At 39.0% G+C, this 24,191-nt stretch overlaps 2 protein-coding genes and 1 pseudogene across 6 annotated transcripts in view; 2 read left to right on the forward strand and 1 right to left on the reverse strand.

Moving 5' to 3' along the window:
- Window positions 1–7,073: 7,073 nt before the first annotated feature.
- Window positions 7,074–8,586, forward strand: LOC119039369 (BH3-interacting domain death agonist-like; annotated as a pseudogene).
- An 8,735-nt stretch (window positions 8,587–17,321) lies between these two features.
- TASOR (transcription activation suppressor) overlaps window positions 17,322–24,191 on the forward strand; it is a 50,622-nt gene continuing 43,752 nt past the window's right edge. For all 5 annotated transcript variants that reach the window (XM_037132098.2, XM_037132099.2, XM_037132101.2 and 2 more), the window contains exon 1: window positions 17,322–17,926. In XM_037132098.2, coding sequence (XP_036987993.2) covers window positions 17,599–17,926 — 328 coding nt within the window. In that variant the 5' untranslated portion in view covers window positions 17,322–17,598. The remainder of the gene's footprint in view (window positions 17,927–24,191) is intronic.
- The window catches only part of CCDC66 (coiled-coil domain containing 66), a 119,988-nt gene continuing 114,031 nt past the window's right edge, over window positions 18,235–24,191 (reverse strand). The window contains exon 17 of the mRNA XM_053669335.1: window positions 18,235–18,610. Coding sequence (XP_053525310.1) covers window positions 18,560–18,610 — 51 coding nt within the window. The 3' untranslated portion in view covers window positions 18,235–18,559. The remainder of the gene's footprint in view (window positions 18,611–24,191) is intronic.

A 24,191-nucleotide genomic window follows, 5' to 3' on the forward strand; every position in this document is an offset into this window, starting at 1 on the left:
AATGCATCTGTCTTTATATTTAAATATTTTTTTGCAGATGACATACATATGGGTCTTGCTTTTTTAAAAAATCTAGTCTGACACTGTGTTTTAAGTGGAGATTTTATACCCTGTGAGTTTAATGTAATTAACATAATTCATTACAAGTCTGCCATCTTGCTATTTGTTTCTTGTGTGTCCCATTCTTGTTTTCTTCTTCACACTTTCTTTTAGATTAAGTATTTTTTAATATTTGATTTTGTCTTCCATATAGGTTTATTATTCTCTTACTTTAGTGGTTGTTTTTACAATCTTTTCTTTAGTCTTATCACAGTCTAACCTTGAAGTAACCTTCTAATGTTTCATGTATAACATAAGAACTTTATGCTTTTTTTTTTCTTGCCCATTCTTTGTGCTACTTCTGGTACATATTTGCTTCCTTATGTTATAAAGTCCATAATGCTTTATTATTTTTTCTTAACAAGGACATTTAAAAATATATTTTATTTATTTATTTTTAGAGAGTAGGGAAAGGAGGGAGACAAAGAAGGACAGAAACATTCGAGAGTGAAATATTGAGAAGTTGCCTCTGGTAGGCATTCCAACTGGGAACCAAACCTGAAACTCAGGCATGTGCCCTGACTTGGAATTGATCCAGTGGCATTTCACTTTTCAAGACAATGCCCAATGAATTCACCCACACCAGTCAGGGAAAAGGCATTTATATTTTCAGCAAATAAAGCAATTAGAAAAAAATTATGTTATAATTATGCACATATTTACCTTTTGTAGTGATTTTACTTCCTTTATATAAAGTTTTCTCTTGGTATCATTTTAACCTGAAGAACTTCTTTAATTGAAATCCTACTAGTAACAAATTTTCTCAGCTTTTGTTTCAAAAGTACTTCATTTTGCCTTAATTTTTAAAGTAGTTTTTCTTAGATATAGAATTCTAGTCTGACACATAGGCCAATGGAACAAAATAGAGAGCCCAGAAATAAACCCAAGCTTCTATGGTCAATTAATAATTTTATGCTTCTTGGGGGAAGAAGCATAAAATGGAGCAAAAATAGCCTCTTCCACAAATGGTGCTGGGAGATCTGGACAACTACGTGCAAAAAAATGAAACTCAATCACCAACTTACACCATACACAAAAATAAATTCAAGGTGGATAAAAAACTTACATATAAGTCATAACACCATAAAAGTCCTAGAGCGAAACATTGGCAGGAAAATCTCAGATATTCCAAGCAGCAACTTTTTCATCAATATATCCCCTAAAGCAAGAGACATAAAGGAAAGACTAAGCAAATAGGACTTCATCAAATTAAAAAGCTTCTGCATGGCTGAAAGAAACAGCATTAAAATGAAAACAGAGCCAACCGTATGGGAAAACATATTTGCCAATGACACCTAGGACAAGGGCTTGATCTCCAAAATATATGAAGAACTCATATGACTCCACTCCAGGAAGACAAAAAAAATTAAAAAATGAGCAAAAGACTTGAACAGACACTTTTCCAAGGAGGACATACAGCAGGCCCAGAGACACATGAAAAGATGCTCAGCATCACTAGCCATCAGAGAGATGAAAATTAAAACCACAATGAGATACCACCTCACACCAGTCAGAATGGCCATCATAAACAAATCAACAAACAAGTATTGGAGAAGATGTGGAGAAAAGGGAACCCTAGTGCACTGTTGGTGGGATTGCTGACTGGCGCAGCCACTGTGGAAAACAGTATGGAATTTCCTCAGAAAACTAAACATGGAGCCGCCTTTTGATCCAGCAATTCTGCTACTGGAATTATACCCTAAGAGCCCTGAAACACTAATCCAAAAGAACCTACACACCCCAATGTTCATAGCAGCACAGTTTACAATAGCTAAGTGCTGAAAGCAATCTAAGTGCCCATCTACTAAATGAGTAGATCAAAAACTGTGGTACATTTACACAATGGAATTCTATGCAGCAGAAAGAAAGAAGGAGTTTATACCTTTTTCGATAGCATAGATGTGGAGAGCATTATGCTAAGTGAAATAAGCCAGGTGGTAAGGGACAAATACCATATGATCTCACCTTAACTGGAAGATAATCAACAAAAGAAAAAAAACAAACGAAATATAACTGGAGTCATTGAAATTAAGAACAATCTAACAATAGCCAGAGGGGAGAGGGAAGGGGACAGTGGGGAGAAGGGTTTTTAGGAACTACTATAAAGGACACATGCACACAGCAAAGGAAGAGGGTGGAAGCAAAGGAGGGAGGTTGTTTTGGAGGGGGTAAAGAGGAGGGGTGGGGAGAAAATGTAGACAACTGTAATTGAACAACAATAAAATAATTTAAATTAAAAATGTAAAAGAAAAATAAAAAATATAACAATGAACACTTAGTGTTCCACTCACTTTACATTTAATCTGCCTAATCCTTTGTGGTATAGGTATAATTATTATCTCCATTTTACAGATGAGGAAACTCAGATGCATAGAACATACTTTTTAAAAAGAATCCTACTGTAACTTTAACCACAATTATTTCTAAAAGAGTTGGCAAACACCAGAAGATGACTTCATTAAAGTATTAAGACATTTTGACCCATCTTTTTTCCCTCTTGCTATTGCCTCAGGTTATATCCATCCAAGAGCCTTCAGCAGTCTCAGAATTCTGGGAAGAACTCTGTTCTGCTTAAGCATAAGTGCTACAATTTCATGGTTACTATGAGATATAAATGTCTAATCATTATGTTGTACACATGAAACTAATATAAGATTGTATATCTCTTACAATTTAAAAACATAAAAAAAATTCCAGCTAAGATAGAGGTGTAGGTAGATACACTTTTCCTCCTCCCACAACCAAAAGGACAACAACAAATTTAAAAACAAACAAAAACCCCACCAGAATTGTTAGGAAATCAAACTGTATGGAAATCTGTTGGGGAGGTTTGCCCGAAGAGCCCCCATCTGCCACAGATGAGAATAAGTCTACTAAGACATGATCTGCTTGGGGAGGAACTGTAGCCGATCTTTCAAAGGAAAAGGACCAAGAGCCTTTCCCTCAATGGCCTTTTATTTTATTTAATTGTTGTTCAAGTACAGTTTTCTGTTTTATACTCCCATCCCAGCCCACTCTGCTAGTGTTCCCCACCTCCCTCCCATTTCCACCCCTCAGTGGGCTTTTATTAGGTTCATTTTGCACAGGAATACAGGTAAAGCCCATTAATCATTGTCCAGCAGAAAGGATCAAACAATAGATAACAAACAAAGAACTACTAGGGCTTATTCTGAGTCAGAGTCTGTTAGCTAAATGACTACAAAACCTTGGAAAACAAACTCATTTCCTGCTCAGACCCTTATCATTTACCTGAGAGCATTATTAGCAAAGAAGTTTTTACAGGACGTTTTGTATTCTTTCTTAGGCCTGATCACCTGGGGAACCCTCCCTTTCCAGCACAGGGCTGCACTACCCTCTGTCATTTTTTTAGGCTTAAGTCAGGTGAGGGAAGTTAGGCAGCCAAGAGATTAGGAGACTTCTTGCAGACAGAATGAGGACTCAGGCTATGTCAAAGCCGAGGGGCAAGGGTCCATCACCCCTTTTTGCTATAGCCCACAAGTTGTTCCCTGGGGCCTCCCCATAATTGTGCCTGTCTTAGGTCCTTTCCCCTTTGGGGAATCTTACCTGTCTTTGGCTAACTGATCAAGCATTGGGGGCCAGACAGGGTGAAGAAAAAGGAGCAGAAGCGGTGCCCCTGCCTGGGAGATAAGCTTTGTCCCCTTAGTGGCTTATGGTCTGAAGGTTGCTCACTCAGCCTTAGTCATGGGGGAGTTACAGCTTCTGAAACCAGGCAGGGCGGTTCCCAACAGAAGTCCAACAATCCAAGGGTTAAAAGAAGCATTCATCCAGACCAGTAGGAGGGGCAGAGTCAGGCAGCCAGGGTGGAGAGGACTTGCAGCAAGGTGGTGGCTAGAGGACCAGGATGGTGAGGCTGCAGCTGGTAGAACAGGCAGTCCCCATTTCCATGCAGATGAACCAGGAGGAACAACTGGGGAGCGAGACAGACCATACAACCCAGGGTTCAAGTGAGGGAAAATAAAGCCTCAAAACCTCTGACTAAAAAAAACCTGTAGGGGTTGAGGCAGCGGGAGAAACTCCCAGCCTCATAGGAGAGTTCATTGGAAAGACCCACAGCATCCTAGAATGTACACAAAACCACCCACCTGGGAATTATTACCAGAAGGTCCCCATCTGCTGGTGGGTAGTGGAGGAAGTGACTGAAAGCTGGCCAAGAGCTGAGCAAGCACCGTTGTTCCTTCTTGGACCCCTCCCCTACATATAGCACCACAACTCAGCAAAGTGGGCTGCCCCACCCTGGGGAATAACTAAGGCCCTGCCCCTTATTATGTAATAGGCTCATGGAAATGAGAAAATATGGACCAAGTGAAAGAACAGATCAAAGCTCCAGAAAAAAATACAACTAAGCGATGAAGAAATAGCCAACCTATCAGCTGCACAGTTCAAAACACTGGTAATCAAGATGCTCACAGAAGTAGTTGAGTATGATTGTAAAATAGAGGGAAAAGTGAAGGCTATGAAAAGTGAAATACAGGAAAATGTATAGGAAACCAACAGTGAAGGGAAGAAAACTGGGACTCAAATCAATACTTTGGAGCAGAAGGAAGAAAAAAGCATTCAATCAGAACAGAATGAAGAAACAAGAATTCAAAAAAAGGAGAAGAGGCTTAGGAACCTCTGGGACAACTTAAAATGTTTCAACATCTGATTACAGGGGTACCAGAGGGAGAAGAGGAAGACCAAGAAATTGAAAACCTGTTTGAAAACATAATGTAGGAGAACTTCCCCAATCTGGCAAAGGAAATAGACTTCCAGGAAGTCCAGGAAGCTCAGAGTCCCAAAAAAGATGGACCCAAGGAGGCACACACCAAGGTACATTATAATTATACTGCCCAAGATGAAAGATAAAGAGAGAATCTTAAAAGCAGCAAGACAAAAGTCAACAATTACCTACAAAGGAGTTCCCATGAAACTATGAGCTGATTTCTCAAAAGAGACCTTACAGGCAAGAAGGGGCTGGAAAGAAGTGGTCAAAGTCTTGAAAGGCAGGACCTACATCCAAGATTACTCTATTCGGCAAAGCTATCATTTAGAAAGGAAGGGCAGATAAAGTGCTTCCCAAATAAGGTCAAGTTCAAGGACTTTGTCACCACCAAGCCCTTATTGGGATTTAATAAAATGTTAAAGGAATTTATTCAAGAAAAAGAAGAAGGTAAAAAATATGAACAGTAAAATAACACACTCACAACTATCAACAACTGAACCTGAAGATATAAAGACAAAAATAAACTATGTGAACAACTAGAACAGGAACAGATTCACAGAAATAGAGATCACTTGGAGGGTTATCAGCTGGAAGGGGGCAAGGGGAGAGAAATTAAGGAAAGGTACTTGGAATAAGAAGCATAAATGGTAGGTATAAAATAGACAGGGGGAGGTTAAGAACAGTATAGGAAATGGAGAAGCCAAAGAACTTATGTGTATGACCCATGGACATGAACTAAGGAGGGGGAATGATGGTGGGAGGGGCAGTACAGGGCAGAAGGGAATAAAGGGGAGAAAAATGGGACAAATATAATAGCATAATGAATAAAATATATTAAAAATAATAAATAAAAACAAAATATTGTTAGATATAGAAAAGCTGCTAGAGGTTAAAAAGGTGGTTAGTGAAGTTTTGGTGCCCTCTGCTGTACTGCTTGTGTACATGCCCCTGAGGGTCTGGTTTTTGGCCAAAAAAAAAAGATTGTGTCAAATTTAGTATATTCATTAGTCCAGTCTTAGAGTCTCTTCTAAGAACCTTAAGTTTCAAGGAGGTGTCTCAGACATTCTGCAAGTGTCTGATTTAAATTTTATCTTCTAAACACATTTAAACTTTTTTTTATCAATAAAAACAATACCGTGCACTTAAAAGTTACAGAGCCAATTTTGACACAGCAGATACTGCCTGAATCTAGTTTTGGAGCAGAAAAAGAAAATCTTAAGCCATTCACTGTGATAACAGACAGAAAGTGATGAATTACATGTACTTTGAAGGAATTCACTGGTGACTTAGTGGATTAAAAAAATCACAAAGTGGAAAAGGTCAGAATTGACCATGAAGTTTGGAGTCTGCTTGATTAATGTCACCAAAAATAGAGCCAAATCAGAAGGAGGGCTATTGGCTAGGTGAAGTTATGAAGAGAAATTTTGTTTTGTACCTCTTTTTTTCCTAATAATGTTTAGCTGGCAATACATATTAAAAGCCAGTGTATCCCCCAAGTATACTGAGTTCATACATCTTTGCTAATTGGATATTTTTTAGACAATAAACTGCTTATATTCAAGGAAATAATTTGTTTCACTATGAGTTGGCTTATTGTTACTCAATAAATCCACTAATAAATAAAAAAGAAAAAACTTTAGCCTTTCAATCTTCTCATGATCTGCTCATATACATTGTGCTCCATCACACCATCTCAAATCATACAGTCTTTAAACAATTCCAATAGGAAAAATATAATGTTTTACAGGGGAGTATATTGCGAGGTTGGACATTGTGAACTATTTCAAGTCTCTGTATCCAATATATGAATTAAAAGCATTTTTATTCTTTACATGGTTTATTTTAAAACACCTGGCAACATCATTTTATGGTTTGCTACTTGGTCCTTTCAGAAAATTCTACTGCTGACACATTAAAAACAGGAATGTGGTGGTAAGGAGGACAACAATAGCTTTCTTCAGTAGCTATTTTTAATTTCTCCCATCTCTCTCCTTCTTCCCTTTGAAATTCTCTCATGCTGTAACACATTCTTGGTTTCTATTGGGCTGACAATGACCAAGAATGGTAAAGTACTAAGCCATTTCTTACCTAGGTTTTTCTAACAGTCTCCTAATCAGTCTTGGCCTCCATGTTATAGCTCTAAAACCCACCTTCTGTAACAAAACCGGAATGATCTGTCTATAATGCACATCTGAGTCAGCCTCTACCTAAAGTATTTTCACTTTTATTTTTGTTTTGGTAACAAGGAAATATGTATCAATACTTCATCGCTTCTCCAGAATGTCATGTTCATAGTAACAAGAGTATTACTGTAACGGTAATATGTGTGATATGGACTCCAAATTTACCATTATATGTATTGTTGCATCCACCAATGCGAGAAACAAATTGTCAGAAACTTTCAGGATTCAGAAATGTTATTTATTGGCCAAGGTTTTAACCTGTGCAGGGGTGAACCCTCAGAGTGTCTGGAGACACGGTGCTCATAAGAGCTGCAAACCAGAGTCGCACCGAGCGCTTACAGCTAAGTCTTTTTATCGACGCGAGCAGGCAAGCATTGTATAGAAGCAAATGTGGCTGTTAGCTATTGGCTACTTGAGTGGTGAGAGCAGGACCTAAGCTTACTGGGTTTTGGGTAATGGAAAATTTTAAACCTAGACAGTTGAACAGGTGGTAATCTGCTTGTTCAGCCCCATTGGCTTTGTTGTTCCGCTTTCTCCGCATTCTATGTTTTTTCTTAACTTCCTTGTGGTTTCTGCTCTAAGTTCCTTGTTCCTCCAGGCCAAGTCTCTTTAAGGCAGTCCCTATCTTATTCCCTATTCTATTTTCCTGGTTTCAACATGTATAAATGGAACCCTAGAACAACAGACAGTGCAGCACTATTTCTAAATGTATACACTCCCTGGTTTATTTGGGCACTACCTAAGAGATTTGATTTTGTTATTACTTGTATTCTGACTGTATCCCTAGAAAAGGCAACCACTAAACTTGAATTTTTAAGTTTGTTTTTTCATCTTTTATGCCTAGGAAAATTTGTCCTCTTCGGATGCAGCTTCTTAGGCATGGATGAACTGAGGGGTATGGCTAGAAAATGAAAATATAAGATTATTAGCAGACATTCCCCACAGAATGCACTCCACCACCTTAAAATTTTTATTAAAACCTTGACTTTTTGGAAAGAGAAAAGGTGTCTTTAGTTACCTGATTTTGGAAACTGAATGACATGGACCCTTAAGTCATCTCCAGACCTTTATTTGTCTATGGTTTTCCTTGACTCTAATGAAAGGAAATGAAGTTGAAAAAAGTTAGACATGTTCTAAGGCTTGATTTTCCCACTGTTTGAATACCCAACTTTAATCCAAACCCTCCTATGCTGTCTGGTTTTTAAACAGGAAAACTGCTACTTCCTTAGTAGTAAGACATTTCGTTTTGTGAGAAAATTTTATTTGTAAGGGGCATGTGCATTCCTTCTCTGATACTTGCTTTCCTCACACATGACACTGCTGTAAGACTGTGCCCAAGCTTGCAATTTAATAAACAGACTCAGTGGAGTGCCTTGCTCCTGCACTGAAGTAGACTTATCCTAAAGACAGGGAGGGGGAGAAGACCATGCTGATACAGACCATGCTGACCATGCTGTTGGCGAAAAAGTGGCTGATCACATACCATCCTTGCTCTGTGATGTCTTTTGTACAACAGTGAATTTTATTAACAAGAACCTACTCACCTATGTAAGAAACGTAGTGAGAAATGAGATGGACTGAATGGATGGATGGCTGCAAAAGCTTGTCTGGTTAAAACTTGTTACAGTGACAGCAGCTAGCTACCACCAATGGAGATGGAGCCATGACCATTTAAAAAAGTTCTTAGACTTCTGGCCAAGATGGAGGCATAGGTAGACACAGTGTGCCTCCTCACACAACCAAAATAAGGACAACAACGAATTAGAAACAAAATAACAACCAGAACTGACAGAAAATTGAATTGTGTGGAAGTCAGACAACCAAGGAGATAAATAAACACATTCATCCAGACCGGCAGGCGGGGCAGAGTCCGGCAGCCGAGTGGGTAGGGGTCGCAGCACAAAAAGTGGTGGCACTGAGCATGCAGGCAACCTGGGCATGCAAGATGGCAGCGGGTGGACCCTGGGTGCGCAGGCAGTGGCTGACAGACTCCAGACACAGGATGGCAAAGGGCAGACCCAGCAAGGTGGTGACTGTGAAGCGAGGCACTGTGCTCAAGGTGGCTGGCTGACCGGGTGGTCCCACATTCGCATGCATATAACTGGGGAGCAAGACAGATTACGCAACAAAGGGTCCCAGCGCTGGTAAATAAAGCCTCAAAACACCAAGTGAAAACACCTGTGGGGGTTGAGGCGCAAGGAGAGACTCCCAGCCTCACAGGAGAGTTCATTAGAAGGACCCTATGGGTCCTAAAATGTATACAAGCCAACCCACATGGGAATCAGCACCAGAAAGGCCCAGTTTGCTTGGGGGAAGTGGCGGAAGTGACTGAAATGTGACAGAGCAGAGCAAGTGCCATTATTCCCTCTTGGACCCTGCCCCCAATATACAGAGTCACAACCCAGTCATGGGAGTTGCCTTGCCCTGGTGAACACCCAAGGCTCTGCCCCTCACTATGTAACAGGTGTGACAAGAGGAAAAAAATGGCCCAAATGAAAGAACAGATCAAAACTCCACAGCAAATACAACTAAGCAACAAAGAGATAACCAACATATCAGATGTACAGTTAGTTCAAAGCACTGGTGATCAGGATGCTCACAGAATTGGTTGAATTTGGTCACAAATCAGATGAAAAAATGAAGGCTACGCTAAGTGAAATGAAGGAAAATGCACAGGGGACCAATAGTGATGGGAAGAAAACTGGGACTCACATCAATGGGGTGGACCAGAAGGAAGAAAGAAACTACCAGACAGAAAAGAAGTAAGAAACAAGAATTCAAAAAAGTGAGGAGAGGCTAAGGAACCTCCAGGACATCTTTAAATGTTCCAACATCCAAATTATGGGGATACCAGAAGGGGAAGAGGAAGAGCAACAAGTGGAAGCATTATTTGAACAAATAACAAAGGAGAACTTCCCCAATCTGGCAAAGGAAATAGACTTCCAGGAAGTCCAGGAAGCTCAGAGACTCACAAAGAAGTTGGACCCAAGAAGGAACACACCGAGGCCCATCATAATTACATTAACCAAGATTAAAATGAAGGAGAGAATCCTAGAAGCACCAAGAGAGAAGGAGAGAGTCACCTACAGAGGAGTTCCCATTATACTGTCAGCTGATTTCTCAAAAGAGACCTTACAGGCAAGAAGGGGCTGGAAAGAAGTATTCCAAGTCATGAAAGGCAAGGACCTACATCCAAGATTGTTCTATCCAGCAAAGCTTTCATTTAGACTGGAAGGGCAGATAAAGAGCTTCTCAGATAAGGTCAAGTTCAAGGAGTTCATCATCACCAAGCCCTTTTATATGAAATGTTAAAGGGACTTACCTAAGAAAAAGAAGATAAAAAACATGTACAGTAAAATGACAGCGAACTCACAATTATTAACAACCACACCTAAAACAAAAACAAAAACAAACTGAGCAAACAACTAGCACAGGAACAGAAAGAAACACAGAAACGGAGATCACATGGAGGGTTAGCAACAGGCGAGTGGGAGGAGGAGAGAGGGAAAACGGTACAGAGAATGAGTAGCATAAATGGTAGGTAGAAAATAGATGGGGGGAGGGCAAGAATAGTATGGGAAATGTAGAAGCTAAAGAACTTAAGACACATGGACATGAACTAAAGAGATGGAATGTGGGTGGGAGATGATGTGCAGGGTGGAGGAGGAATGAAGGGTGGGAAATGGGACAACTGTAATAGCATAATTAATAAATTATATTTTAAAAAGTTCTTAGAGAAGATAGGCACAAAATAACAGCTATATATTTCTCACTATTTTAAAGGTGATATTTTAAGCTGGTGACCCATTAGAAATCTCTACAATAATATACTTGAATGAAAATGTCAATTTGCACATATTTGAACAATCTTCCTACCATCTTCTAAACCCATCACATATTTGTATACCTTATTTCAGCAATATAGGTCCGCACTTGAAAGTTAAAGGCAGATTATAAGACAAAAGGAAAAAAACACACACATTTTTTTTGTTTGTTTAAAAAGAAAAAAAATGTCTACCTAAAGTCTTTACATTCTTAACTCTTGCCTTCAAGATTAGGTCTAAATGCCTTACCATAGCACATGAGGGTCTGTGATTCAGCTCAGCCTGCCTCTCTACTTCCTGCCCAACCCTGTATACCATAGCCACCAACTGTGCTTCCCTGCTGCATAAATCTTTTTGCTTCTCACAGGTATCTTTATTCCTTTTTCCCTTATTGTCCTCTCTACCTAGATTACTATCTTGCTCCCTGCCACTTGGACTTCCTGTCTCTGGCCTTTGCTAACTCATTGAGTTTCTCTGGATAGTCTCTCTTGCTTGAGTGTCTTTTTGAGCAGGAAGTATATCTGTTTATTTATTTTATTTTTTAAAGATTTTAAATTTATTTATCTTTAGAGAGGAAGAGAAGGAGAGAAATACCAGTGTATGGTTGCCTCTCGTGAGTCCCCTGCTGGGAACTGGCCTGCAACCCAGGCATGTGCCCTGGCTGGTAATCGAACCGAGATCGTGTGTTTCACAGGCCTGCACCCAATCCACTGAGCTACACCAGCCAGGGCTGAAATATGTCTATGTTTAATCCCGTGAACCAGATACAGTTCCTGGCAAGCACAAATTGATCAATAACTAATTGCTAAGTAGTCAAGTTTAGTAAATGAGTGCCAATAACATCAGTGTGGTAATCTCCAAGTTATCAGTGTCCCAGTGGGAGGGCATGAGGCATTCCCCTGTCTTACAAATTTCCTAGATTACTTTGGACAAGCTTATTGATCGTAGAGAGAAGGGAAGGGAGGGAGAGACAGGGAGAGAAACATCAAGGTGGTGATGTGAGAGAGAAACATCAGTTGTTTGCCTCTCACATGTGCCCTGACTAGGGATGGAACCCGCAACACAGGCATGTGCCCTGACAGGGAATCAAACCCATGGCCATTTGGTTTACAGGGTGACGCTCCAGTCAACTGAGCCACATGGCTAGGGGACTAGGTTATTTGAGATAGGCTGTGGTTGGAGGTTGCTTGACACTGAGAAAGATTTGTATGTTACTATGTGGTTTTTTTTTTTTTAAGCACATAAAACTTGCAATTTGACTCTATTTCAGAACCCTTTAGGTAGGATATAGGGATGTGGAATTTTGTTTGAATAATTTCTGAAGCTTAAATATTTGGGAAAACTTCTCTTATGTGCAATTCTGCAAGAATCTAATTCTAATATTCTTTTAATAGAAATAGCATTTCATACTTATTTATACTTTAAGTATAACATACTTGGAAAATTTTAACAATATTAAACTTCTTACATTGCTTATTATATTTACAGGAAGCAGAAACTCAACTAAGGGTAATAAGACTATGAATGCACAATGATTAGGAGAGTGAAGAGTTCATTTACATTTAAAGAAAGCAGCAGCACATTCTTCTGTTAGGGATACGGATAAACATCTTCTAAAGGAACTGATGGGGTTATATTTTAATACTATTTTTATTAAAGAAATATATATAAGTAGTATCTTATATTTAATATATATTTTGAGTTTTTGAGAAATAAAGCAAAACTGAATATTTTAACATCATTAGCATATCCTGTCCCCAGGGAATATGATTCTCAAGAGAATGGCAAAAACACAGGTAGAATTCCTCTAAATATGAAACTGAACACCATATTTTCTTTAATTAGATAAATGTCTGGTGTTATGTTTCTATGATTTGTAACAATAGACCTACCAATTACCCTATTTAAACTTGGCTGGTTCCCCCAAAGACTTCTTAGAAGAAAATTTACAATAATAAATTAGTTGCTTGTCTTTTCAGAGCCACAGGGGTGGGGGGGGCGGGGGTTGCTAATACTCTAGGTTGTAATTTTTGTAAGGGTTTATTTTTGCATAGCTCTTCTAGCCAGGAGTATTTTTAAATGAAGTGGAAAAATAATTTGGGAAAATGCGTTCCTGTGTATGTTTGGGAATAATATGGAGAAAAAAATTTGAAATAGGTATTTAAAGCCAAACAATAATCTAACTTTTTAAAAAACTGATTTGAGAGAGAAATATCAATTTGTTGTTCTACTTATTTACCCATTCTTTGGTTGCTTCTTCTGTGAGCCCTGAATGGGGACTGAACCTGGAACCTTGGTTATAAGGGGTCAATGCTCTAACCAACTGAATTACCCAGCCAGGGCTTTATGCACTGGGGGGTGGGGGGGGAAAGGTCCAAAGTTAAAGTCTGAGTACCTTTCTGGTACTATGAAGCAACAAATAATAAAGGGTCATGTAAAAAGGAAGCAGATTCTAAGTTCAGTTATTAGTCAGTCAAGGAAACGAAGTGACTGATTTGCCACTCATTTCCGCCAGTCCAGAAATCATCTACAGATCATTAGGTGCCATTAGGAAAAAATAAAAATGGAGACACTTGTGTTTATAAGGGAGCTGGTTGGAAGTTACCTACTCACTAAGAATAGAGGGACAAAACAAGGGAAGAGAAATGATACATAGAGGAGTGTTTGAAATGCACGGTGCTGTAACTTCATAATTTTTTATTTCTCTTGAGAGCCTTGATGAACAAACTAGAGGACCCAGAGGACTATAAGCAAATAGAATTCCATGTAGTTGCAAGGGCCTGAAATTGAAGTAAGTAGATGCATATCTGCATCCTGTTCCATCACTTATTGGTGTTATTTCTTTCAGCAAAACAGTTAAGCCACCATTTCCTCCTCTGCCAAAATGGTAATGTTTCTCTGGCGACTGCTGTGAAGATTAAATCAGGTAATGGGAATCCCTAGACTATAAACCCAGGGTCAGGACGGCCTGGTTGTTGTCACTTGTATCTCCGGATGCCTAGCCTGGGATCTGGTAGCAGATTGAGTCCCAAGAAATATTTGCTGAGAGAATAAATAAAGCATTTGTTAAATTGTAAGGAATTATTCAAATGTTCTTTTTGTATTATTACTCCTTTTCCACCAATTTATTCAGTCCTCCCAATTGAGTGGTGAGATGTGTTATTCTTCTGAAAACATGAATTCCTACACAACTTTCTTTTACTCTCCTTTACTATAAAAAACACAAAACCTAAGACACTTTTAATTTGAATTTTTTTCACACATTTTACCAGTTTGCCCTTTTGTAGTGTGCCAACCACTTCCTCTTGAGTATTTTCTTCCTCTTTATGCACCATCCTCCTTCTTAGAAAACTCCACAAACCACAATGTAAAGTTAGTGCAGTATAAACCTGAGACTTTCTTCAGGTGGAAATGGCAGTGGTACAAATGATTTTGTAACTCAGTCTATACTGGTCAGCCAGCTGATATAACACAATAATCACTTCCAGTTGTTAAAACCTTTTGATTTCAACAAGTCTTGGATTTGACAAATGAAATTCACCTGTCTTCTCAAATGCAGTAAAAGGCACTTTGAATTTTTATAAATCATTTAAAGCAACAGTCCTCAACCTTTCTGGCACCAGGGACCAGTTTCATGGAAAACAATTTTTCCAAAGACTGAGGTTGGGGGGTTGCAATGATTCAAGTGCATTACATTCAAGCTCACCAACTGTTATGTGGCCCAGTTGCTTAGAGGCTGGGACTGATACTAGTCTGAGGCCTGAAGGTTGGGGACTCATGATTTAAAGGGAGTTGACAGATATACCCTAATTTATACTTTGGGTAAAGCCAGATTTCCATATAATGGATTTGATTTGCTTAAAGCAAGATACACCAGAAAATACTTAATCTGTAAACCCAAATCAGGTTATATAAACAATTTTCTTGCTGGAAAATACCAGATAGCTACTGTTGTCTTCAGTAGTCAAAACATTTAGAAACATCTACTGTGTTTCAGATACTGTGCCAGGCCCTGGGAATACTATGGTAAGTAAACACAGATATTACTCCTCAGCCCATGAAGTGGAGCATAGGGTCTAGTGGGAGAGATAGATTTAATTAAATAATTCCATAAACAAGGAACTAATTACAGATTGAGGGAAGTGGGAGGTAGTCTGAGTGAAAGGAACAAAGGTTCTATACCACTAAAGAGGGAAACCCAACCTAGAATGGAAGGGAGGTAATCAAAGAAGCTTATACAAGGAAGTGAAATTAAGCCACAGGAAGTACAGGAACTAATGGGAAGACAGTGGTGAGAAGAGCGAAGCACACTGGGAAAAATGCATGGGCTTGGCAAGTGTGCCAGACTAAGGAAACACTGAAGAGGAATTTAGGGAAAAGGAGTGGACAAAAAATGGTAGAAAAGGGTCAGAATCAGCAGCGATCTAAATGTATGTAAGATATAATGCTGATTCACTAAACTTTTTTTTTAAACAAATGATTTGGAATGGAAAAATATTTTTATCCCCACAAAGTGTAAGACTCACTCTCTGGGAAACTAATCATTCTCTGGCCTTAGTTTTAGGCACTCTTTACCACCAATTGGTGTGTTTGCCTTATTGTGCACAGCCTTGGATTTCTACTTTTCAAGTAAAGGTGGCTGTTGCTGAACAAATGAGGATAGCCTTAGTTGACTAGTGACATCAGTATGCAATTAGTTCCTATTTACCTTTTAATTTAATAAAAATTAGCTTTCAGAAATGCTATTAAGCAATCAACAAAAAACAAAGTTGTTTGGAGACTTCAACATTTATTTCTTATCTTCTGTAGCCTCTTTTAAATCAAATAAAGCCCCTCTTCCCCCCAAATTAAAAGGTTCCTTTTAACTTAAAATAATGAGCACATTGTCTGAACATAGCCCATAATGTTTCCATCAATATTTAAAAGTGTTTTTACACAAATTATTTACTAAAAGGAATAATTGTTTCACACCAACTGTCCTTCCATTTACTCTTACTGATTCAAATAGGCTGGGCAAATCATGATTTAGCTTTTCCATGTAGGCTGTTAAACAAGGATGATATTTATCATAGGACATAGGAATCCCAACTGTCATGTTGGCTTTGGTGATGTTCTTTAAGTAGTAATCACATGGCAAAGTCTAGAGTTTTGTTGTAATCATAGGTTTGGTTAGTCAACTCCTTTGGAGACAGCTGGAGTTTGAGAATAGAGATTCGGGTTCCAATCCTGATCCTGCTGCCAGGAGACTGAATTAGATGTCAATCTTCATTTCTTCATCCATAATGCATAAAAGAGCAGGGCTGCTGTGATGATTAGGTCTTGGAGTAGTCAAGTGTAATTACTTTATGATGGAGTTAAATAGACCTGACTTCAAATTCTGATTTTTGTTAACTTCATTTGTTCAATGTTTTGAAATATTTATTTTAAATTGTGCATAATGCAGGCAAGCAGAGCTCAAAGATATTGTAGCTTCAATTCCAGACTACCACAATAAAGCCAGTTGTAATCTCTGTGTGGGTGGAAGGTCTGGCCTTCAATTTGTAAAAAATACATCTGTGAAGCTCACTCAAGCAAAGCACAATAAAACAAAATACAGTACTTTCGTATCACCCTATATTTGTTGTGAGGATTCAATTGAGATAAGTTCTATAACTGGCTTTGTCCAGTACCTGGTATATAGAAAGCACCCAGTAAATACTGTCTGTACTCATGATAACCCATGATGATAGTTTCATCCTAGTCAGCATAAACTATTCAAAAGGCCTTCTACTTAACTATTTACAGTGCCACTTGGTGTGTATTTTTTAATGTGTCTGCAAATGTTTATATTTTCTTTACTATACACTAGCTATAGAAAACTGAAGACACCAAATTAAAGACACCCTCCCCTCGGATTCACCAGAAACAAGTCCTGTAAACACGAGGCCAGTAAGTCATATCAAAGGATCCCAGGTATGACTGCCTGCTGGAAGCGACCACTCGTTCTAACTCTTTAAGATAAAAGGGGATCAGATTAAAATAATCAATTGTAAAGATGCAAGATCCAGATCCAGTGGGAAAGACACCTAGTTGAAGTCGGGGTGCCTTTCCCCGAGGTTTTGAGGGTCTTGTATTGCAGTCCATTTTTTAATCTCTACAGGCTTTTTAATAAGCATGTCAGAATCATTCCCACAACCACTGCTGGAGTCCAGTGAAACTCGAGCAGTCAAGGAAGGGAATCTTCTTCCGAAATAGACGAAGCTTGCTCTACCGGCGATGGCGGCCCGTCTTCCTGGCCTGCTGCGCTGCCCAGGAGTGGTCCTATTAGTAGCTGCTCCCCTGGAGGTCCATCCAACCCGCAGCCAGCTTTGGCGTCGAGATACTCGCAGGGCGTTGCTGTCGCCCCTTTTGGCGGGCTCCAGCGTGCCGAGGCTCCGCCCCCCGGCGCCATCTGACCAACACCCGCGGAGGTGGGCGCCGCACTCCCATTGGTGGAGCGGTCCGTATGACCCCGCCTCCTCCCGGTTCAGACGCTAGCACGTTTAGTGGCGGGGGCTGGCCGAAGAACTGTAAAGCGAGGAGCAGCTCCTAGAGTCTGATAGCACGGTTGGGGCGCTGGCTTTGGGGCCCGCGAGAGGCTCCTGGGTCGGTAGCGCGGCCCACGGCCACGGGGGGAAGGGGGTGGGTGGGCTGAGAGCAACTAGGCGGCTAGCCGGCCCGCCGCCCCTTCCCCCCCAACACTAGTCGACCTTGTTGGCAGAAGCTTCCCGGGCCTCCACACGCCGGCGCGATGGCGACTGCTGCGGAGACAGAAGCTTACCCGCCGACGGACTCGAGCTGCGAAAGTGGCGGCGGCGGCGACGAGGAGATGAAACAGGAGCTTCCGGAGCTTGAATCCTCCTCACAAAATGGCGGCGGCGGCCTCAGCATCACGGAGCCCGGCGGCGGCGCCGGGCCTGAGGAGCCCGCTGCGGCCGAGGCCACCGCGAGCGTCAGCCAAGAGCAGCCTCAAGACTCTTCGGAGGCGGGCGCGGCCGCTCTCCTCAAAGGCCCGGAAGAGCCCGAAAGACCCGTTAGGAGGATTTTTCAGATCCCCAGGAAGAGCAGAGAAAAGAAAGGTGGTGCTTCCCCTCTTCCCCAACCCTTCTTTCTCTCTCCCCTCCATCTTTTCATTAGAATCTGTCTCTTCTTCCCACACCCATGCGAGACACGTAAACACGCATGCAGCGCCAACCGCCTCTCCCCTCACTGCCACGGCCGCCCAGCTGCTGCGCTTGGTGCGAGAGGAAAGCGGTGGAACCACGCTCCCCTGCTCCCCCTCTCCCCTTGGAAGTTGGAAGTAGCTCAGGTTTGAAGCTTGTCCGTAAGGCTGCAGCTCCCAGAGAGGAAAGATGGTGCTCGGCGCCCCTCCCTCCCACCCCTGAAGGCAGAAAAGCTGATGTGTCCTCCTAATGATGCTTCTGAGAAGTCTCACTGTGGAAATAGCCCGTGGCCATGGATTCTGGAGCTTTCTCCAAGGCCATTGTTCAGAGGATCACAAGTGCTTCTCCCTGTGGAAGTTCTTCAGCTATATGTGGCTACTTGAAATTTGCTGGATGTCAGCGTCTTCCCTTGTTTAGAAATATCCATTAGATGTGATCCATGCACACTGCTATTTTTCCATCACACTTCATTTCCATGTAGATTTTTCTTGTTTTTGAAGCGTTTGATTAAATAGGTCTCTCTTTTTAAATACAAACTTCAGTGTATTTTTAAACTATTTGAGAAGAATGGGAAGGTAGGTTCTTGGTGCAGTAACTTCCCTATGGAAAGAAAATAGGGAGAGGTTAGCTTATGCCCAAGAGTCACCAATTTGATGTTGAAGATGAGAATTTAAGATTTTAAAAAAGTCTAGGCTACTTTTGGAGCCAATGTGGGAAGTTACATGAACTACATTTTCCTTTTTTTTTTTTTTTTTAAAGCTTAATGCCACACTGTGGCACAGTTTAATGGAAATCAGACTTACTGTTTTATAGTACTATTTTTGACTATCCTGTGATTTGGGATATTCAGGAGTTAAAGTTTCTTTTTGATTTACTGCGTGGTTCAGTTTGTCATGATTTACTTTGGAAAATTATGGGAATTTTTTTATTTAGAGAAAACTTATTTGTAATTTGAATCAGTAAAGACTTAGGATCTGGAAGGAACCATGTGCTTCTTTCCATGTGCACAACCAAGCTCCATTAGCACAATTGAAATCGTTAGAGCCTTTTAGCAGATGCACATAAAGTCAAACTTAGTTTCTATTTGGATGACGAAGCCAAGGAAAGCCTTGTTAGAAACCATGGTAACGAAGGTGAAGTTACCTTTTGTCTACCACCATGAGGAATATTTCCATAAATAACTTTTAAGTGAGTTAATGTAGTATATTTGAGGGCTCAAGGGGATGCTTGTAAAGGTCAATTCTTTTGATTTAGGTATATAGTATAGTCTATGTGAAGAAAGTTAGATGCCTAGCCTAAATTACCAGTTGGTGGTAGGTTGGAAGTACATTCAGATAGCCTCTGGTTATGAGGTAGGAGATTGAATTTTTTTTTTCAGTTTGATGAAATTTTGAAGTCCATTTATTTTAGGTTTTAAGTGTCCAAAATATGGTTTCTGGTATATCACAAACCATGACACACCACCTTTTACCTTTTGATAGGATCAGAAAACTGGCCTAGAAACCTTTACAGTTTGATTTGAAATAAGGGAAGGCAATAGGAAATGTTTAAAGGCACTGTGTGTGTCTCTTTTAATAAGATAAATTGTGAAACCGCTGTATTTGAACACACTAAATGTGGATATAATTGTAAATTATGAAATACGAAATTTGTTTTCTCTCCTGAGATAGATGCCCCTTGGGGAAAATTTATATTTTCCATTTTCACTTAAGTGGTAAAAGGTTGTTACCTTTCTCTTGTCAGGGAGGTTGTGTATAAGGAAAATATAACACAATGTATTTTTTCATGTTTAGTGAAAATGAGTAATTTTTAACTTGTCTAAATATTTATATACTGAGCAGCAGCTATTCAAATAGTGCAATAACAATTTAAATAGAGCCTTTAAAAATTAAATAAACAACTATTTTGCCACCATGGACTTTATCCTGTCGAATCAGAGAGCAGCTGGTGCTTGGTGATAGAATTTAGTAGAAAAATTCAACTTTTCATTATTTTTAGAAAGTACTTTTATCAGAAACTGCAACAGATAATCTGGTTTTACATTTCATTTCAAAATCATTTCTTAGAAGTTGTGAAAATTATGAGATTTGGCTAGATATTAGTAGTGGACATCTAGGTCTACTAATCATGAATAGTAGATCATTTTTGGTAGACACCTGCTTGAACTTTTCAGTATCAAAGGTTCTGTTGCATTAATTTTTTTTAATATGGCAAACCTTTTCTTGTAGCTATGCTTTTCCAGTGAAATTTAAGATTAGGACTTGAATATTTTTGGCACCTTAAAGGTAAATACTATGTGAGTATAATGTGTTGACTTAGGAAATTCTGTTGGTCTTGAAAGTAGTGTAACATCCAAAATACTGCTCTTGTAATTAAATAATATTGGTAAATACTTTATAGTGCTTATTTTGAGTAGTTTATATGTATTAACTAAATCTCATTACTATGTGGTAGGTACTGTTCCCATTTTATAGGTGAGGAAAGTGAAGTACTGGTGGAAGGTTAAATAACTTGCCCAAGGTCACACAGCTAATAGGAAATGATGGAGTTGGAATTTGAACCTAGGTGTAGAGCAGGGACCTGTTTCTTGGAAGACAATCTTTGCATGGACTGCAGTAGTAGGGGGATGGTTTCAGGATGATCTGAGTGCATTACATTTAAGTTCACCTCTTGCTATGTGGCCTGGTTCCTAACAGGCCCAGACTGGTACTGGTGTGTAGCCCGGAGGTTGGGAACCTCTGGTGGTAGAGTACCTGTCATTACTCAAACTGTAGCAAGAATTTTCTTTTTTATAGTAAGAGTTTTATTTAGCTTTTGAACTGACCTATTTAAAAATTTTTTTAAACCTAAATTTAGAAATGTTTAGCATGTCTTTATCCTGGGAATTGAGGTAATGTTCACTTAAAATTAATGCATTCAGTCAATATTGACATATTAAGTGACTTAACTATGGACTGGAAGAGTAAAATTTTACTCTATTTATTGGCTGGGCTATTTAATATAGTAGTTTAAAGAGGCACTGTTCTACATTTAACTAAATTGTAGAATTGCATTTTGTTAGTAGGTATTTCACTATTGCCTTCCTTTACTTTAAAATCTAATACTGTAAGTCATCAAAAGTAAGTTAAAATGGTAATAGTATTTGATATAGTTAGTTTTCTCCAAAGTTTTTGGGGATCACTTTCTAAAAAATGTTTTTCTGGTTAATGTTTTCTGTAGAGCATGAGAGTAACTGCTCATGTACTTATGTGTCATGCATGTGTGTTGCATATTACCTGTTTGCTCTCATGTACCTGCATCCATACTGGTCTAGTCTATGGCTAATTCTTCTCCCCAGTCTCCATTTTCCACAAAGTTTGCAGTTGTCTGTTTGAAGACTTTGGAGCAAAGTGTTCTTCAGGAAATTGAAATGATGTTTTAGTAGTTATATAGGAATGACTGGGTTGTAAGTACCATATATTTCCCTACATAGAAGTAAACCTAAAAAGGATATTATAGACAGAATCCAGTTATTCACATAAATTGTTTGGTAGGTGCATGTAAATACGAGGTGATGGAAATAAAATTTTCTTTGATCTAGTCTCTAGTCCAAAAAGTCAACAGTGTTCTATTTGTACTTGTCTCCATAGATGTCTGCCAACTTAACTCATTCCTAATTCTGCAGTATGTTCAACATTGGTTTAGAGATGAAACACCATTCCTAAAGTATTACATCTGCAGCAATTTTATTAGACTGAACAAAAGTTTTTTTTAAAGTAACCTAATTATTATAAGGAACAAATGGATATTGTATTTTAATCATTAATACTAGTAGACTTTACAGAGGTGGATTCAGAGAGAATTGCAGACCATATGTGATCCACGGTCTCTTACTTTTCTTCCATGAATTAGTTACTTTAAATTGGAGTGTATAGTTCATATCATCTATTGGTATGTTTTGATAAGTGATCCATCTTTTAAAAGTATAGCTTCTTTTTATGTATATGTATTTAAGCATTTTTTAACAGATTTTATTTATGTTTAGAGAGGGGAAGGAGAGAGAGAAACATCAATGTGTGGTTGCTTCTCGTGCACCCCTTACTGAGGACCTGGTCTGCAAACCAGGCATGTGCCCTGACAGGGAATGGAACCAGTGAGCCTTTGGTTTGCAGGCCAGCACTCAATCCACCAGCCAGGGCATAACAATTTTTTTTTTTTTACATATACACAAACACAAAGATCAGCATTGACAATGCTGACTTACCTCAATTGGTAAAGGTAATTGAGGAAAAATGTTGCTTTGACTAAGGAATTATTTGATGACCTCAGTTTTATGTCTTTTTTCAAGTGCTTAAATATAACATTAGATTCTTAGGTATGTTTAGTATCCTACAGTAATGAAAAATCATGATAGTATGGACTGGGAGTTGGGAGACCTGGATTCTAGTTCTGACTTTGTGGTACAGTGTTTCTTCATCTGAATTATAAATCTCCAAGTGCCTTTGTAAATCCGTTTGTCAGTCCTATAAAACACATTTATGGTCAGTTTTGTTGTGAATTATGATCAGAAATCAACTCTTTAGTTGACCTGCATTTGACAAAAGTCCTGTACATAAGTAAAGTTATATGTGTTTTTTTAAATATCTATATTTAGATAAAGGGGTGAGAAACAGGAAGAGAAACATCGATGTGTGAGAGAAACATTGATTGGTTGCCTCTTGCACACTCCCAGTAGGGGACCTGGCCTGCAACCCAGGCACATGCTGTGACTAGGAATTGAACTGCAACCTTGTGGTCCTCAGACGGGTACTCAATCCATTGAGTAACACCAGCCAGTGCTAAAATTATGTTTTTTAATGTGTGGAAGAACTGTTGCTGTTCTTAACCTTTATAAACCAAAAAAAAGGGTGTATGGCTTTTGACCCTGTTAAATGCACTGAAATGAAAAACAGATTTGAAGGAAGATACATAAAAGAGTAGAAATGGCATAATTTTAGGCATCATGTTCTTTTTGTTTTATAGCTAATTGTGTCTAAGTATTCTATGTTATTTCCTGCTATAAAATGAGGAGAAAAATATTTTTTTAGTTATTGGAAATAATTAGTTTGTGCTCTTAAACACACTTTTTTTTTTTAAACTTCTGGTTTGGGACACAAGATTTGGAGCTCTGGGCAGCCTGAATTTGAATGCCAGCTGCTCTATTCATTAACTAACCTTGGGCATGTTAACTTTAGCTGTCTCAGTTTCATTTGTGAAATGGGTATAATGAACTAAATAGGGTGGTTTTGATGATTAGGTAAGGTAATGCATGTAAACCTCTTTGTACAGTATCTGAAAAGTAGTTATGACACACACTAATTACTAGGCTCAATAGTTGTCAGAATCTGGAGAACAATATATTGTACACTGACTTTAGTGAAATGAATGATTAATATATAAACTGTTTTCCATTTGAAGTCACAGGGTTGTTTATTATTGCCTCAAAAAAATGGGCCATAATTAAGATTATGATGTGTATATATTTTGTGTAAAAGAAGTGACAGGATATGTTAATCAGGGTATATTTAGAGTTGAGAGTATTATTGAGGACAAAAAAGACCACCAGGGAATGTACATTCACAATAAAATGCTTAACTTTCTAAACTACCATTACTGGCACATTGACCTGAATCCTTAAAAATAGTTAACTGCATAATTTTATTTTTGTAGAAGTGATAATTGGGAAGAAAAAGTAGAAATTGCAACTCTAGTTGAACTAGTAAACCTAGCTGAGGCATTTGAAATGTAGAATACCCAAGACATGGTTTATTGTTAGACCAAAAGTCTTGTACCTTTTTTATATTTCCATTCACAAGATTTTTTCCCATTGGCACTATACTTGTATGTATTTGACTCATTAGGGCATTACTTTGGGATGATAAAGAAGTGTTAAATACTTTTTTGAGACTAACTTGAAATTTTTTAAAGGTTTTATTTATTTTTAGAGAGATGGGAAGGGAGTATGAGAAGGAAAGAAAAATTGATGTATGAGAGAATTGATAGGTTGCATTGATGGGTTGCTTCTCACATGACCACAACCCAGGCATATGCCCTGACCTGGAATCAAACCAGTGACCTTTCAGTTGGCATTCCAGTCCTCAGTTCTCCGACATTAGCCAGGGCTTGAACGTTAATTGCTATATAAGTTTACATGCTATAACGC

The sequence above is a fragment of the Artibeus jamaicensis genome, unplaced genomic scaffold (genome assembly GCF_021234435.1).
Source record: "Artibeus jamaicensis isolate MK-2021 breed Jamaican fruit bat unplaced genomic scaffold, CSHL_Jam_final contig_519, whole genome shotgun sequence".
Lineage (NCBI taxonomy): Eukaryota > Metazoa > Chordata > Mammalia > Chiroptera > Phyllostomidae > Artibeus > Artibeus jamaicensis.